This window comes from Onychostoma macrolepis, chromosome 01, assembly GCF_012432095.1.
Source record: "Onychostoma macrolepis isolate SWU-2019 chromosome 01, ASM1243209v1, whole genome shotgun sequence".
NCBI lineage: Eukaryota > Metazoa > Chordata > Actinopteri > Cypriniformes > Cyprinidae > Onychostoma > Onychostoma macrolepis.
In genome coordinates, this window is record NC_081155.1 from 1020332 (window position 1) to 1038382 (window position 18051).

General features: G+C 37.0%; 1 protein-coding gene across 1 annotated transcript in view; it reads right to left on the bottom strand.

The window, feature by feature from the left end:
• Positions 1-6482, bottom strand: part of LOC131536069 (integrin alpha-L-like) — a 37819-nt gene extending 31337 nt beyond the window's left edge. The window contains 2 exon segments of the mRNA XM_058768728.1: positions 6148-6202; positions 6468-6482. Coding sequence (XP_058624711.1) covers positions 6148-6202; positions 6468-6482 — 70 coding nt within the window.
• Positions 6483-18051: the final 11569 nt, after the last annotated feature.

Genomic DNA, 18051 nt, shown 5'->3' on the forward strand with positions numbered 1-18051 from the left:
TAAGACAAAGGAGGTTGTGATGGACTTCAGGAGAAACTCCGTGATCACCCCCACTGACCATCGACAGCTCGCCTGTGGAGAGAGTCAGCAGCACTAAATTCCTGGGGTGCACATCACAGAGGATCTCACCTGGTCCACCAACACCATGTCACTCTCCAAGAAGGCACAACAGCGCCTACACTTTCTCCGCCGGCTGAAAAGAGCAAGTCTCCCTCCACCCATCCTCACCACTTTCTACAGGGGCACCATTGAGAGTGTGCTGACCAGCTGCATCACTGTCTGGTACGGAACTGTACCGCAGCAGACCGCAAGACCCTACAACGGACAGTGAACACCGCTGCAAGGATCATCGGTGCCCCTCTCCCTCCATCCTGGATATTTTCCTCACACGATGCTCCAGCAAAGCCAATAGTATCGTGAAGGACTCCACACACCCTCCCACAGTCTCTTCCAGCTCCTACCATCAGGAAGACGGTACGAGCATCAGAGCCCGCTCTGCCAGACTGCTCAACAGCTTTTTCCCCAGGCTGTGAGAGCCCTGAACTCAAATCACCCCGCCTCTCTGAACCCCCATACAAACCCCTACCTCCTGTAACATGTAACGTGCAATTCAAGTGTGCTACACACAGGTGAGTGGGCCTGTACAAACCACCTGTAGTAGCACACTCTCCTCCTCTATGCGCACTAGTCACTTTTCACACACACTGCTGTGTGTACACAAATCCCACAAAAAGAACTCAGTAATATATGTATGTTTACATGCTCATGCACTACAAATCATCCTGCACTGTTCCCCAGCCAGCTGCTTGAACTCAATGTTTCTCCTTGCACATGTACAGTACTTATCTGAATCATTCGTATAGTTTGTATAGTTTGTATTTTTTGTTTGTATAGGTACTTTTTTTATAGATAGTATATTTATATTTATACACTGTAAAACCTAACAGTTAGGGTAACTCAAACCGATTGAGTAAACCGATTGCCTTAAAAACCTGACAAGTTAAGTTAACTCAAACCGTTTGATGAAACTTATTGTCTTAAAATATTTAAGTTTTTTAAAACTAATAGTTATGAGTACTCTGAACTTATTTCAGTTGAGTTCACTAAATAAGATATATGCCCAACAAGTGACGGTAACTCAAACCGTTTGAGTAAACCAATTGCCTTAAAAACCCAAGTTAGGATAACTCAAACCATTTGATGAAACTTATTGTCTTAAAACTTTTAAGTTTTTAAATCTAACAATTATGAGTGCGCTGAACTTATTTCAGTTGAGTTCAGTAAAATAAGATATACATTGCAGTTAAGTAATTAAGTGATTAATTAAGTGCTGATTGAGCATTAGTGATGAACACCTGCTGTTAACAAACAGAATCACTGACAGAAAGAGAAACACAAGAACTACAACTGACTTTAGACACAGCCTTAGATGAAATCAACTGAAATAAAATGCATTAACTCTCAAAATCTGATTAAACAACCCCACAAACAGCATCACCAGCTCCACTTATTAATAACACGACTGACATCTACAGAAGATCTTATTGAGAATTAACTAAGGTTTAGATGTTGATTTATTGTTTCAACTGAAGTAACCATGTTAGAGATCAGTGTCTGATTTACTTGGGCTCTTGACCATTGACTTCTGTGTTAGTAGTTCTGTTTCTTTTTTCTCTCTGGTTGTTGTAACTATGTGTTCTTTAAACATGTTTGTTATAACTCAAAAGCCCAGAGGAAATGATCAGTAGTTGGTTGTTATGTATTTATAATGACAATCATCTATTAGTGAGCTGATGTCATAGAGATTTAACATAGACTCATCGTGTCTGATTGAATGAACATATTGATTATAGTAAAAGTGATTCTAAGAGCCACTGGTTCTGTCACAGTCAGTTAATATAAAGGACTTTACAAACAGTTTGTCCACAAAAAGTTTTAATCTATGGTAGAAATTAGACTCACACAGTCATCAAGAACCAGCTTGTGAACCTCAACAATGGTGACCATTAAAAAATAAATTAAAAAAAAATAATGCAGCAATGCATGCTGGGAGCCATGGATGAGTTTTGTACTATGCTAGTACCCAGCATGCATTGCAAAATTATTATTATTATATTTTTTTAATGGTCACCATTGTTGAGGTTCACAAGCTGATTGCTGATGTCTGTGTGAGTCTAATTACTTCCATAGATTACAACTTTTTGTGGACAAACTGTTTAGAAAGTCTTTTATATTAACTGACTGTCACAGAACCAGTGGCTTTTAGAATCGCTTTTACTATAATCAATACATTAATTTAATCAGAGGTTAGACACAGATGTGTTCATTCTCAATGAGATCAGCTCACTAATAGATGATTGTCATTATAAACATATAACAACCAACTACTGACCACTTCCTCTGCGCTTTTGAGTTGTAACAAATATGTTTGAAAAACACATGGTTATAACAGCCAGAGAAAAGAGGAAAAAAAAAAAACACTACTAACACAGAAGTCAAGGGTCAAGAGCCCAACTAAAGCAGACACTGATCTCTAACATGGTTACTTCAATTGAAACAAATCAACATCTAAACCTTAGTTAATTCTCAATAAGATCTTCTGTAGATGTCTGACAGTAATAAAGTCAGTCTGGTTATTAATAAGTGGAGCTGGTGATGCTGTTTGTGGGGTTGTTTAATCAGATCTTGAGATTTAATGTATTTTAATTCAGTTGATTTCATCTTAGCATGTGTCTAAAGTCAGTTGTAGTTCTTGTGTTTCTTTTTCTGTCAGTGATTCTGTTTGTTAACAGCAGGTGTCCATCACTAATGCTCAATCAGCACTTAATTAATCATTTAATTACTTAACTGCAATGTATATCTTGTTTTAGTGAACTCAACTGAAATAAGTTCAGAGTACTCATCACTATTAGTTTAAAAAAACTTAAATGTTTTAAGGCAATCAGTTTCCTCAAACTTTTGAGTTACCCTAACTTGTTGGGTTTTACAGTGTAGTCAAAATCTATCAGTAGGATATTTGTGTATAGGTTTATATTGTCTTACTCCATTGTTGTATGCCTGTATTTATGTAGCACCGTGGTCCTGTGAGGCACGACATTTCGTTCCACTGTATGCCCCCGCATGTAGCGGAATGACAATAAAGCTCAACTTGACTTGACTTGACTTGACTGTGTAACGCAGCTTCAGTGAGCAATGTAAACATATGTCGCTAAACATGTCTAAATATATAAAGCTGCGCGTGCTGGAGAGAGAGAGAGCCAGCTTGAGAATAAACGGTTTAAGTTTCGATATCTGTCAGAACAGAAGAGTTGCTTCAGTAGTATGAACGCTAGAATCACTCGCAGTACTGTGAACAGAGTAATAACAGAAGAGCCGCTCTACATGCAGTGTTTGTTTTACTCTGTTTACAGTCACAACACACAGCAGCGGTCAGTTCTCCAGTCTGTGGAAACACGCAGAACGGGCTCTGGCTCCAGAACAGAGACTTACTGACACATAACTTACAGCTCCGGCGCTTTCACTTCATGAAAATGTAAGAAAATATTCTTCACACACAAACACTACCAGAGGTGGACAGTAACGAAGTAAATTTACTTGAGTATTGTACTTAAGTAGGGGAGAGTGGGGACGGTTGCAACACTTTTTGTATTTCCTTCAGTTTCTCAGAGACAGTTTTTTGTGGAAAGCCAAAATCTTTATATATTAAACCCACATCTGTCAGATACCCACCCACAGTGCTGTTACATGCATACATATGATAATATATGTACAATTTAAACTTGAACAGACAAAGTGAAATGTTGCAACTGACCCCTAGCAGGGGACGGTTGCAACAGTCCACAGGGACAGTTGCAACACTTATTAAAATGTAATAATAAAGAAACATTATATAACATTATATTGCAATTTCTTTATTTTATTTGTGAACATACAAAATGTATATTGGTTAAATTGTTGAATTTGTTAAATTGGCCATAAAAATACAAAGACTAGTAAAAGAACAAGTAACAATCATGTTTTGGTTAATTATTAGGCCTAAAAAAAATTGACCAACAAAATATTTTTAATGAAAATCTAGACTGAAAATTTACTGAACTACTTCTGTGAACTCCTGAAATGAACTGTGTCTGTCTGTGTGTGTGCGTGTGTGTGTGTGCGTGTGTGTGTGTGTGAGTGAGTGTGTGTGTGTGTGTGTGTGTGTGTGTGTGTGTCTGTGTGTAAGATAGTGTATGCGTGTATAACAGAGAGAGGTTTAGAGAGAAATAAATGAGTTCATCCTTCACTATATTTGCTGCTGACTTCAGAACAGGTAGAGGGACACCCCTATCTGTTGTGCGTTTCCTCTCTCGTGGCTCGTGGCATACTGTAAACAAAGAAAAATTACAGACTACACTGTGGCCTAGTTTGAGAGTATGTACTTAAAAAAAGGAGGGATACCTGGGTATTGAATGGGTTATTTATTAATCCAAGAAATTATAATTGTATTATGTTAATATGACAAGCTTTTACATCAATGTTGTGATAAGCATGCTGTTGCAACTGTCCCCACTCTGTCAGCCATGATGAAACTTACTATACTAGCTAGATACAATAGCTTTAACACTTGATAGCTATGCCTATTAGAAGCTAAAAAAAACACTGATTTAAATTATATGAATGAATAATGCTTCACAAAAACAGTTTAGACAGTATGAGAAATATTCTGAACATTAAAAAAAAATACTTTTTTACCTCAAAATTAGCTTTTCCCTGAAGGAATGGTCACAAATGGCTGATTTCTTTCAGATCGGGGGAGGGGCTAACTAAGCATGTGCAGTATGAGTATCATCACTCTACCTCATTCCTGATCGGAGGAATAAGTCATGTTGTAACTGTCCCCTGTTGCAACCGTCCCCGCCTCCTCTACACTTTTGAGTATCTGTACTTTACTTGAGTATTATTTTTCTGGAAACTTGCGACTTTAACTTCACTACATTTGAAAGACAAATATCATACTTTTACTCAACTACATTTATATCAAGGTCCCCAAGTAGAAAGTTGTTATATGTAGCAGTTTTTACAGTGTGTGCATTTTCAGATTCACTGAACCCTTTTTTCTGTCAAAATCGCTGCCCTCACTTTACTTATATATATATATACTGTATAAACTTAGGCCTTCTGGTAAATTGTTGCTTAAAACTGGTCGGGAAATATATAAATCTGAACATTATTTTACTGTCAAAACACTGCACATAAATACATTATATATATATATATATATATATATATATATATATATATATATATATATATATATATATATATATATATAATTTTTATAATAATTATTTTGCAAACAAATTATCAAAAAGTCGGCTAAATGAAAACTTTGGAATCTAAACTGGCAATCAATAAGAATTGAAATCAATAAGAAGAATCAGAATCGGAATGGATCAAATTCACAGATTACCCAACCGTAGCCACATGTTGTGAAGTTCATTGATTTCTGAGCATTTTATGAACACTGATCAGTTGATGGCAAAATTCAAAAAGACGGTTCTTTGGTGCAACCTGCACACCCATGAACATACTGAGAGAGCACGATCCCGCTTTCTGAAGAGTCTAAAGGTTTGTTTTCTTTTCAATGTTTGCTTTGTTTGCCTAAAATGAACCATATCATAGACTTCAATATCTATTTGAAAAGGAAATTTGTAACTTTTAAACAAGTATTAAAATGAGTTCAATGTAGTTGTAGGAGTATTAAATAAAAAAAATAAATATGATTATCTTCATTCAGTTGTTCCATTTCTATAGGTTTGCTAACATAAAAGCTCTTAATTCCAAAGATAACACAAGCTAATCAGTGTATTCAGTAGGTTGCATTAGTGGCATAAGGTATTGTAAGTATACAACAATGCGACAATAAAACAGTGCATTTACTTTTTACTTTTGATACTTAAGTACTTTTAAAAACATGTACTTCCGTACTTTTACTTAAGTAAAAATCTGTCTTTACAACTTTCACTTGTAGTGGAGTAGTATTTGACCAGCAGTATCTGTACTTTCACTCAAGTAATGAAGGTGTGTACTTTGTCTGCCTCTGAACACTACAAGAAAGTAGAAACACTTCTGGATGGATGATTTGTGTCTTGTGAAGAAATCTCTCACCCCACATGAAGAGAGTCCAGATGTGCGTCTCCATTCTGCTGTTTCTGTTTCTGGTCTGGATGTGCTGAACTCACTTCAGATCAGTGCCAGAACTCCTCCGCTCTGGGGCCTGAAGGGAGTTTTTATTTTACTTTTTTAAACAAAACAGAATAGAGCCTATGCTTGCTTCAAGCAATCTCTTTTATCAACACTTGAATGGCAAATGGGAGTTTAACATGCTCTGAGGGCAGAAAGGAAAATGATTGGTTCACAGATTCAACCAATGAAATTAAAGCAGAGGGGGGTCAGGAAATTTGGACGTGTGTGTGTGGAAGGAATACTTCAGACAGATACATTACTGATGCTTCGTGGGAGGCATTTATTGCAAGGTGAGTGAATTTACCATGTATTTTAATTAAACAAACAACAACAACAAAAAAAAACATCTCTAACATTTAGTGAGGTAATTAGCGAACCAAGATGCACAGAACAAATAATCATCAACTAAATATAACATATAGTATATATTATATATAAAAGCATTTTCATTACTGCTTCATCAGTCGATCTAATGCTAATGAGGTAACTGGAGTAAAACATGCTTTTCCAATGCTACCCCGCTGTCTGTGAAACCGATGAGAGCGACAACAGAACTCTTTCAAATCTCCGTGACATTTCATCAGTCAGTTAGCGTTAGCATTAGCGTTAGTACTGCTCTTGGGGCAGGAGAACTCAATGTTCATATTATTGTTATTTTCTCTGAACTATGCGCTGCTCTCGGGGCAGGAGTACTCAATATTAGCATTACTGTTATTTTTAGTATACTATGTGCTATCCTCTATGACCTAACCGTTGTTCATTCTTTTAAATAACACATTATATCAATCATGAAGAACATTCAGTAAACATGGCTGTCAGCTCCCTGGGCATTCTTGACTGTTGTAAAACTGAAGCAAGTTGTCCCATAATATACAGTGTATTCTACACAGCGTAGATTATATATATATATATATTTTTTTTTTTTTCATTTGTTCTATGTAGTTGATATTTCGGCATAACTTTCCTGTTTATTTTTACTAGCTTTAGTCTAGTAAATTTATGCATATTTTTTTAAGGCTATCCAATTATTTTTATTTATTTATATTTTTAAGTCATTACACTTATAAATCAGTAGACAATCACTGTATTATTGATTGATCTTTTATTTTATTCTTCAGTTACCTGGAGGAGCTGGCAGAAACTGGGCAAATCAAAGGAGCTAACACTGAAGAGGCATCTGATGCGGCCGAGTCCAAAATGGTGCAAAAATAGAGATGTATGAAAAATGGTGTATGTTTGAATCCACGTCTCTAAGAAATTGATTCAAAACTAACTGTTTAAATCCTTTTTGACCACCGTTTAACATGATATACTAACTGTTGTAATTTGCATGCATATTAATTACTGAAAAAAATAATGAAATGCTAGAAAGTATTTCATAACTGCTCCACCACAACAACTGAGTGTTGTTAAGAACAAAAAGACCAGAAAGCATGTAAACATTTGAAATGGGTCATTATTATGGCAGTAACAGGTATGCAATGCAACTTTAAAATATGTATAGGCCTACAGTTACATACATAAAAACATAAACCAAGCAGCTTTGTTTATGTAATGGGGCAAACAAGACGTGAGACGTGCGGATCCATTTGCAGGCTTTTATTAGACAGAGACATGGTCCTAACAGGCATAGTTCAAACAGTGGCAAGCAGATATGTTGAGGACAAGACACAAGAGAATTCCGAGTGCATGCGTCGTAGATCGGCGAACAATATCCAAAGGGTTTAGACAAGAGGGGTAATCCGAAAACACAAGCAATAGTCCAAGCAGAGGCAAACAGAGTCCAAACGGAAAGATGAAGGGTTAATCCAATATACACAGGCAGGAGTCAGGGAACAGGAAAACAAGACAACACAAGAAGACAAGACTAACATGAAATGGAGACTAGACTCAGTAAAGCAGCTATCACTAGGTGAGTGATAAATGCAGAACAATACTGGAGTATGAACAGAAACACGGTAAAGCAGCTAACACTAGAAGAGAGCTATACGCAGACCAACACTCGGCAACTAGATCAGGATCTGAGAGTGCTTTATGTAGTGTATGTAATAGCTCTTAGGTGAGCGTGTGATTGGTGACAGCTGTGTGATCAGAGCATTCAGCTGTGTGTGTGCAATCAGTGTAATCTATTTGTCATCAGTGCAATGGATGATGGGAAATGCAGTCCAGTGTGATGTGAGAGTCAATGTGATGCGTGAGTGACCTCTGGTGGTGAGTGAACAGAAGTTCATAGACCGGATTCGTGACAGTTTACCTCATGTAAATAAGAGGTTGCCTTAACTTATTTCTGCTAATCTCCACATTTTTAATGACACCCATCATTTTCAACTATAGTGGGTCTATTTTCCTATTTTTAAACCAAAGATTTAAATAAATAATGAATAGTATATTATTACATTTAAATTGATTTATTATTCCAAGCATATGACATTTTATTTACAGTATAGCAGACAACCATGCGCCTGGCCATGTCAGCAGTGCATTCCTAGGTTCATATGATCACACATCTTGCTTCTCCACTGTGAATGAAGCATCAAATCCATGAGTAAATACATTTTTACATATGTTCACATGAGAAACAATTACCATCTGATAGGTCCTCTGTCACAGAGTTGACTTGGTGATACATAAATGTGATTGCAAAAGATCCCAGTGTCAATCTACAGTATGTGCAACCACTTAATGTTCTCATAGTCTATTGCAGTTGCACTTGTAATGTAAAAAACCAAAATGGTTAGTTTTTTCTTCTTCTCCATGCTGTTAATGTTTCATTCAGTGTCTGTTGTACGGATTGTTTGTGTAAGAACAAAATTAAAGAAATGTTGATAGAAAATAATCAGTTTACAGGTCCAATATTACAATAAAATAATCAAGTATAATTATGACTAGAGGTCGACCGATATCTGCACAGAGTGGGAAACTTCAAACGCGCATTTAAATACAGAGCGCCATTCACACAGTTTTCCATTAAATAACATTATATTTGTCCCAAATCATTGTTAATTTACATAATGACTTCACCCTAGGCTATAAATTATGTATTGTGCATTTGTCTTTCTGTGGCTCTAATACAGTCTGTATGCTTCATAGAGAGCTCAGCTGTAATACAGATCTCTTTTAAAGTTTTTTTTAAACACCAAACTTGAAACTCATTTATGCCACATAGTTCATTCTTGAAGCGAACTTGTGTCCGTTTGGTGATTAAATAAACAGTTTTAGACCGCTGCTTGAATTGAACGTGGCGCGTCTGTTGTGTGTGACACCTGGGACTTCTCCAAGACGCAGCGCTGCGCTTTTGCACAGTGTGTCACTTGCATATATATATATATATATATTGATTAGATAATCATGCAGTGTTCTAAAATAGCAGCAAATAAAATGTGAGAGTACACATACAATATCAATAACTTGTGCATGTAATTTTAATATGGCCTCATCACTTGTGTAGGTATCTTTAAACAATACTGCATTTTTATTCATTTACAAAGTATGGTTCAGTACTGTTGCTGCTTTTAAAAAAATAGTAAAGCTCTATTAGTTTTCATTCAGTATCCATTTTCCAACCATCGGTTGATTAATCGGTATCGGCCGGTGTGGTCCACCCTAGCTATCGTATCAGTAAAATCCACTATCGGTCGACCTCTAATTATGACTTCTTTCCTTTTTATACAATTACAAACAAATCCAGAGCATTAAATGCATGTATAATACACAGGAACATTTCACAACAAAAAGGTATAGCAGGTGTATCATTAAACTGCTGCAGTTTGAACGTGCTCCCTTTAAACCAGGCCATAGGTCGCCTTGCCAGATATCTTCTCAAAGTCAGTTTCTCAAAGTCTCCAGACGTGTTTGCAATGTTTTCCTGCATTTGAAATGCATAAAGAATCTGGTTTCAATTTACACTGATAGTCATGAAAAAATAAGTTTAAAAAAATTAAAACAAATGAATTTTACCTGAAGGGTTTAGTTTTGGACATTGACTACATTGAAACTTGCATACCAGGAACATTACATTACTGACCAGCTCGCTGCACAGCATCTGAAATGTAGCAATGTAAACAATCATAATTACTAGTAAAATCATAAGATCACAGATAAAAATCACATTTTCACCTGCCTCAAGTCTGACAATTTCTTAAATGACACGTAATACATCCTTAAACCCTGCCATTCCTAGAGCCTACTGTACTCTGTTTGGCCTCAGCTATTACTACAGTGATTGAGGGCAGATCAGAGGAACGTTTGAGGGACAGCCGATGAAGTCCATACGCTGGCATTATGCAGACAAACCTAACAGGTAATTGCTGACAGGAAGTGAGACTGGAGTTTCTGACACATGCCCTGCGTCCCAATGTGCCTACTTGTACTACATCCTAAAAGTATGTACTTTTTTCGCGAAGAAAAAGTAGATACTTTTGAGCGTGTAGCAGAAAAGTATGGACATTTTTGGAAAACACTACTACGTCATAAAATTGCGTCTGGTGACATAATTGCGTTCATTTTACATCTGCTGTCAATTATTCAGATAGAAAACATTCTTACATGACATTTTTGCCATTGCATAAAAAATACACATCGACATTTCTTTTCCATTACTCACAAGTTTATTTATCCTTACCGTGCCCTACACTGCTCATTATTTGTTCTACAAATGCTTACCAGTTTATTCACGAGACAAGAAAGAGCGCATTAAAGGTGCTGATGTTTTTCCACAATGCTGTATGCAATACATCACAAACAGCTGCATTACGCTTATCCATTTTCATATTAAAATGTTACATTGAACATGCTTAAAATTCATTTATATGTTATATTAAATGTTTTCTAAATAATTTGTAATAATATTTAAGGAATTATTATTGTTTGTTGTTAATATCCTTGAAAGAACTGAAAAAAACAAAACAAAACAAAAAGCTTGTTGGCTTTAAGTTTAAATATTTAACCATTTTAATTAAATATTATACACCAAGAAATAAAGACAGGCCACTTGCATGATAATATATTCTTTATTGATCGTTTCTAGAGTGGAAACCCCACATCATACTGTCAAATAAATGACACAGTTCCCATCCTGAGGCTGTATTTTGATGGGGAGTCTGACCTGCGCCCTGATCTGCGCCTCAGCCGAGCATCCATACTGCACCTGATAAACGCAGTCCCTTACGAGGTTCAACAGGGATGGTCAAAAGAAATAGAAGTGCTAGTGTTCGTCTACTGGCTGGCCCATGCAGCATCCTATAGAGTGGCTGCTTCAGCCTTTGATATCCCTCGGTCTACAGTCCATAGGCTTGTGCACAGGGTCAGCGAGGGCTTCCTCGAGGTGAAGAGTTAGAGGACGTGGGTGCAGGATTTGCCAGGCTTGCAGGCTCTCCTGTTTTCAGTGTGGCAGTTGGAGCCATTGACGGCTGCCATGTTCGTATAAAGCCTCCATCAGTCAATGCTGCCTGTTACTTCAACAGGAAACTGTTCTTTTCAGTTCAGTTCCAGGCTCTGTGTGATCACCAAGGAAAATTCCTGGATGTCTGTGTAGGCTTTCCTGGTTCTGTGCACGATGCAAGGGTCCTGAAACAGCACAATTTACCACAAAAAATGCCTAGGAGATGGGGGGTATCCCTGCCTAACAGCCCCTATATGCATTATGACCCCCTGTCGTGAACCTGTTGCTACCCCTGTTGAAACTCGCTACAACAGGCATGACTCCAGGGCAAGGTGTGTTGTTGAGCGGGCTTTTGGCATGCTAAAGGCACGCTGGAGGTCAATTTTTTTTAAAGCTCTGGAGGTAAACCCCAACTTCGTTCCCACTGTTGTGACATGCTGTGTCATCCTTCACAACATGTGCTTTGCCAATGGTGACATAATCGAAGCTGAAGATGTGATCACTGATGATGATGATGATGATGATGATGATGATGATGATGATGATGATGATGATGATGATGTCGATGTCGTCGCCAACCATGAAGAGAATGCAGAACGTTAAGAGGTGATTTGTGGTGATGTCATGAGGAGCCGTCTGGCAGCAGCAGTTTCTGCACCCGATATCCATGTCCCTGCCCTCATGGAACATGATTATGTTTAAGATAAATATTTTTTATTTTTGTGATTTGTTTATTTCAACTTCTCCTTGTCCTATAAACATCACATGTAAAAATAACTAATTATTAATTCATCAACAAGTTCTGTTTGTATTAAAGACATACTGAAAACACTATTTGTTTTGTGTGACATTCTGTCAGTCTAAGTAAACATTAAGAGCAGGTTACAGATCATGGCGGATGACAAGACAAAAAGGTAATGGGACCATTAGTCAACTATTAACACGCACTAATTACTTAAATATATACTGGGGGTGTTTGGTGGGGTGGGTTGTGGTTATATATTACCCTGTTCTTTCTTCTATATATATATATATATATATATATATGAGAAGAGTTCTGCAAAAGCCTCTAAAAGCCATCTTGGTCAAAAATGAGATAACGATACTGAGTGAATGCTCTCCACACATAGTATATGTTAATCAAGTACTTTTACTTCAAATGCGCTAAATCCCAGCCTCAACCCAGTCAGAAGTACCAGTACTTACATAGAAACCTATACATAGTAGCCAGAAAGAAATGCTAATTTTAAAGAACAATGTCAGATGTATTTAGAGACTTTTGCATCTGAACTCTACATATACATATACATATACACATACTGGGGGTGGGCAACTAAACCATAATGAGCTCTGGGGCAGTTTCATTTTAATATAGAGAATGATTAACAAACCTTTTACAATCATATTGTACACTGTAAAAAAAAATCTGTTAAATTTACGGAAAAATACCGGCAGCTGTAGTTGCCAGAATTTTACCGTGAAAAATACGGTAGCAACATTTTAGGATTTACAGAACTGTTTAAATTTACAGTGAAAAACCGTATCTCATTAACTGATACAATGTTAATACACAAACCTTTCAGTTAACTCATCTTATTTGCAGAAACCGACTACGCTTAAATTATCCAACTGCCATTTGTTTATAAACTAATATTTATAATGTTTATGTAATATGAGCACAAGAGTATTGAGAACTATTTAGTTTAAATCCGTGTAGAAAATCTTACTGATTTATGTAAAGTCATCAATCCAACCCAAATCTCTTGCAAATAACAGCAGCATACATGCATGTGCGCTTAAAACTAACAGCTACATAGTTATTGCCTTTAAATAAAGCAACATGCAGCATAACATCAGTGTCTCTCTGTCCGTCCTTGACTTAAGCACAGGCTCTACTCTCCAGCACAATGGTGACCCACAAAACACAACAGGAAGTTGACTGTTAGGTTTAACAGTATTTTGCTGTTTGTTTGTCTTGATTTTACGGTTAAATACCGGCAGCTGTGGTTGCCAGTAATCTACTGTTTTTTACAGTTTGCTTCCGTAAATTAAATTTACGGTATATTTCTGTTAAAATTACATTTCACAGAATGTTTTGTCATCTCACAAATTTAACCCCTTTAATCCCACAGCAAAATCCTCAGTTTTAAAGAGCACTTCTATGTGTCCACACTACAGAGTGTTGAAGTAACACTGAAGCAGTGATGAATTAATGAGAGAATTAAGTGACTAATTAAATTAGGATTGTGCTTTATTGATGAACACCTGCTGTTAACAAGTAGAATCATTGAAGGAACGAGAAACAAGAAAAGATAAATAAAACTTACAGCTAAAGCCAAGATGAAATCAACTGAAATAAAACACATGAAATCTCTCAAGATTTCAGAAGAGGGTGATTAAACAACTCCACACCAGCATCTTATTACTAACCACTTTTACTTTATGTCATATGTGTACAAAAGCTCTTATTGAGATTTTAGTTGTTGTACTTTCATTTGAAGTCACCATATTGGCGATCAGTGGGTGCTTTAGTTGGGATCTTGAATCGTGACTCTTTAACATTGGTTTTGTTTGGTTGTTTTAATTAGCTGTGTTTATTAAGCATAGTTTTAAAGCAAAAGAAGCCAAAATAATCTTTAATCATCTGAGACTGATGTTTGTGATATCAAAACCAACATGATCTAGTTTAATTCACTGATTATGCCATGTTAAGTCTCTTATTAAACATGTGATATGTTAATTGCACCATTGATTACTACAATCGAATATTGTGAAACAGCTCTAACCAGAATATGCACAAATAAATGTTTTGAACTACGGCAGAACTGAAACACACACAGACATCAACAATCAGCGTATGAATCTCAAAATTGGTGACAATCAAAAACGATATAAAAAAAAACAAAAAAAAACGGTTCAACTCTGAACATCACAAAACAGTCTACTGAAAAGTAACAACAAAAACAACACCTAAATAAAAGCAAATAAAGAAAATATTAAGAACATTCAGCTGCATAATTTATTCATGCTGCAGTGCATGCTGGGAGTTTTGTACTGGCACCCAGCATGCTTTGATGCATTTTTTAATTTTATTTTTATTATTAGTAGTCACCATTGTTGAGGTTCATGTGCTGATTCCTGATGTCTGTGTGTCTAAATGGTGTTGTAACTCTTATGGTTTTGTGCATAAAAGGCTTTTAAATTCTTTCATAATGGTTTGTCAGCTTAACTTGTAGAGTAATATTACTACCATATACAATATGAAATTAATTACGAATCACCCATATTGTTTGACACTAACTGAAATAAATCAGTGATGATGATCACCAATAACAGTTAACCAAAAATATTTAACTACAAGCTCTCTTAGCTTTTCTTGTCATAACAAATGTGCTTTACAAACACAGTTACAACAACCAAAAAAAAACTAACCTTAAAGAGTCAAGGGTCAAGAGCATAACTAAAGCAAACACCGATCACCAAGATGGTGAGGTCAAACAAAATATTTGAAATAAAATATAAACCTCTGTTAATTCGTCGATATATGACAGAAATGAAGTCAAACTGGTTAGTAATAAGTGGAGCTGGTGATGCTGTTTGTGGAGTTGTTTAATCATCCTCTGCTGTTTTATTTCAGTTGATTTCGTTTAAGGCTGTATGTCAGTTGTAGTTTTGTTTCTTGTTCTTTCCTTCAGTGATTGTGTTTGTTAACAGCAGGTGTTCATCAGTGTCTGAATTCACTCATATGTTCTCAATCACTCTGTCTAGTGGACTATATAGTGAAGTAATGTAGGACTAGTGAATGAGGGTGTAGGGAGTGGTTTCAGACACAGTCTATGAGTGTCGACTCTGAGGCTACTTTCTCGAAAACAAAGGTTAGATCTATTACAGTTATTCACTGTATGTAGTAAGGAAACTTACTCTTAATCATTTAACAGGTTATTACTGTGGTATTTTACAGTTTTTTACTGTTAAAATCACAATCATTTTTTACAGTGTAGATACAGTTGTCAGGCTTAGTGCTAATTCAGTTTATGTTGTTGTAATGTAATTACCCTTTCATTTGACTAATTTAATGTACCTCTTTCTTTTTGTCACACTAACATATTCCCTTGTTGTCAGCCAGTTAACAGTCTTAGCCGTACCTGTCTGATTTGGTTGATGCTCAGTGGTCATCACTCTCTGAGCCTGCTTTTGCCTAATCTTCAACGAAAGTATAAGTATTACACATTTAATTTAATATTATACATCATAAATCTATATTATATAGCCTACTAATAAACAACTCATTTAGAACATATTTCCACTATTTATAGGCCTACTATTAATATGGTTTTCATAAAATGTTATAAATATGATGTGTTATATAGATTACTAGTATCAACTAAGACAAGTGATTATAATGGGAAATATATATTCTATATGATGATTTACCTGCTGGTTTGCTGGATCTTTGAATATGTTTGCCCTTTCTCTCCATCTATGTCTTATCTGTTTGTGAAGGCTTTTTTAAAAAAAAAAAAATTGTCTACAAAGTGTGCCAACAGCAAACTTGTTTTTTTGTTTGTTTTTTTAAAAATCTATATTAGATCTCATCGGGTACAATAATTTGATTAGACATTATAATTCTAAGAACGTGGATATTTTGTTGTTAGCATTTTTAGAAGACCGAGAGCAAATCATTACCGACAGAAATAGTAAAACAAACTAGCCTACCAAAATGACTAATTCAGCAGATCAACCACTGACTGTAATGTGAAATGTAATTCATCTACCTGTCAATGCAACGACCTTCGCGAACTGTCGTCTCCACTCCTCTCTCCAGAGAGCTGGCACAGTCAAGTCAAGTCAAGTCAAGTTGAGCTTTATTGTCATTCCGCTACATGCGGGGGCATACAGTGGAACGAAATGTCGTGCCTCACAGGACCACGGTGCTACATAAATACAGGCATACAGCAGTGAAGTAAAACAATATAAACCTATACACAACTATCCTACTGATAGATTTGACTATAAATATGCTATATATAAAATAATTTTTTTACCTATACATAAACTAAAAAATACAAACACCGTCTTCCGGTTAGAAAGTCCAGAATCCAATTACAGAGGGAGTTGTTAAGGCCCAGCAGGTTTAGTTTATTTATGAGCTGTTGTGGAATTATTGTGTTGAATGCTGAGCTGAAGTCAATGAACAGCATTCTAACATAACAGTCTTTGTTTTCTAGGTGGGTAAGAGCCAGGTGGAGGGTGGAGGAGATTGCATCGTCCGTAGAGCGGTTTGGACGGTATGCAAACTGGAGCGGGTCGAGTGTGTTGGGGAGGCTGGTTTTGATGTTGTGCATGACTAACCTCTCAAAGCACTTCATCATGATTGGAGTCAGTGCTATGGGACGGTAGTCATTTAGACAGGACACAGGTGATTTCTTTGGTACCGGTATGATTGTTGTGGATTTGAGACATGTGGGGACGACTGCCTGGCTCAGCGAGGTGTTGAAGATATCTGTTAGGACATCTGTCAGCTGTTCAGCACAGTCTTTCAGTACACGGCCAGGTATGTTGTCGGGACCCGCAGCCTTGCGTGGGTTGATCCTAGATAGGGTCTTCCTTACGTCAGCTGGAGACAGACAGAGCGTCTGGTCGTTGGGAGGTGTGGGCAGTTTTTGTGCAGGTGTGTAGCATTTTCTGGCCATACCGTGATCTGTTTTTGAACCGGTTTGGCAAGTTTGAGAAGTGGTCTGTATGCTGGGATTAGCATAACAGAGATGTGGTCGGAGTACCCGAGGTGGGGGCGGGGTTCAGCTTTGTATGCATTTTTCTCTATTGTATAAACAAAGTCCAGTGTGTTATTTCCCCTTGTTGCAAAGTTCACATGTTGGTAGAACTTTGGCAAAACTGTCTTTAAGTTTGCGTGGTTGAAGTCACCGGCTATGATGAAAAAGCCGTCGGGGTTATTTGTTTGTTGTTCGCTGATGGCGCTGTACAGTTCGTGAAGCGCGTCCTTAGCGTTTGCACACGGGGGAATGTAAACCGCGACAATAACAGTGGCCGTGAACTCCCGCGGCAGATAGAACGGTTGACACTTCACAACCATAAACTCCACCAGCGATGAACAGTGTTTTGATACTAACGCAGCATTGTTACACCATTCTTTGTTGATATACACACATAAGCCACCACCGCGAGTCTTACCAGACAGTGATGAATCTCTGTCCGCTCGGTAGCAGGTTAGCCCGTGCAGCTGAATGGCGGAGTCCGGGATGTTGTCGTTTAGCCATGTTTCAGTGAAAACAGACACACAACAATCCCTTGTCTCATGCTGTGTAGACCGACTGAGTTGAATTAAGTCCAGTTTGTTTTCCAGAGAGCGAACGTTTGAGAGCATGAGTGTTGGAAGAGCCGGTCTTGTGGGGTTAGCTCTTAGCCTGGCTCGTATACCTCCGCAC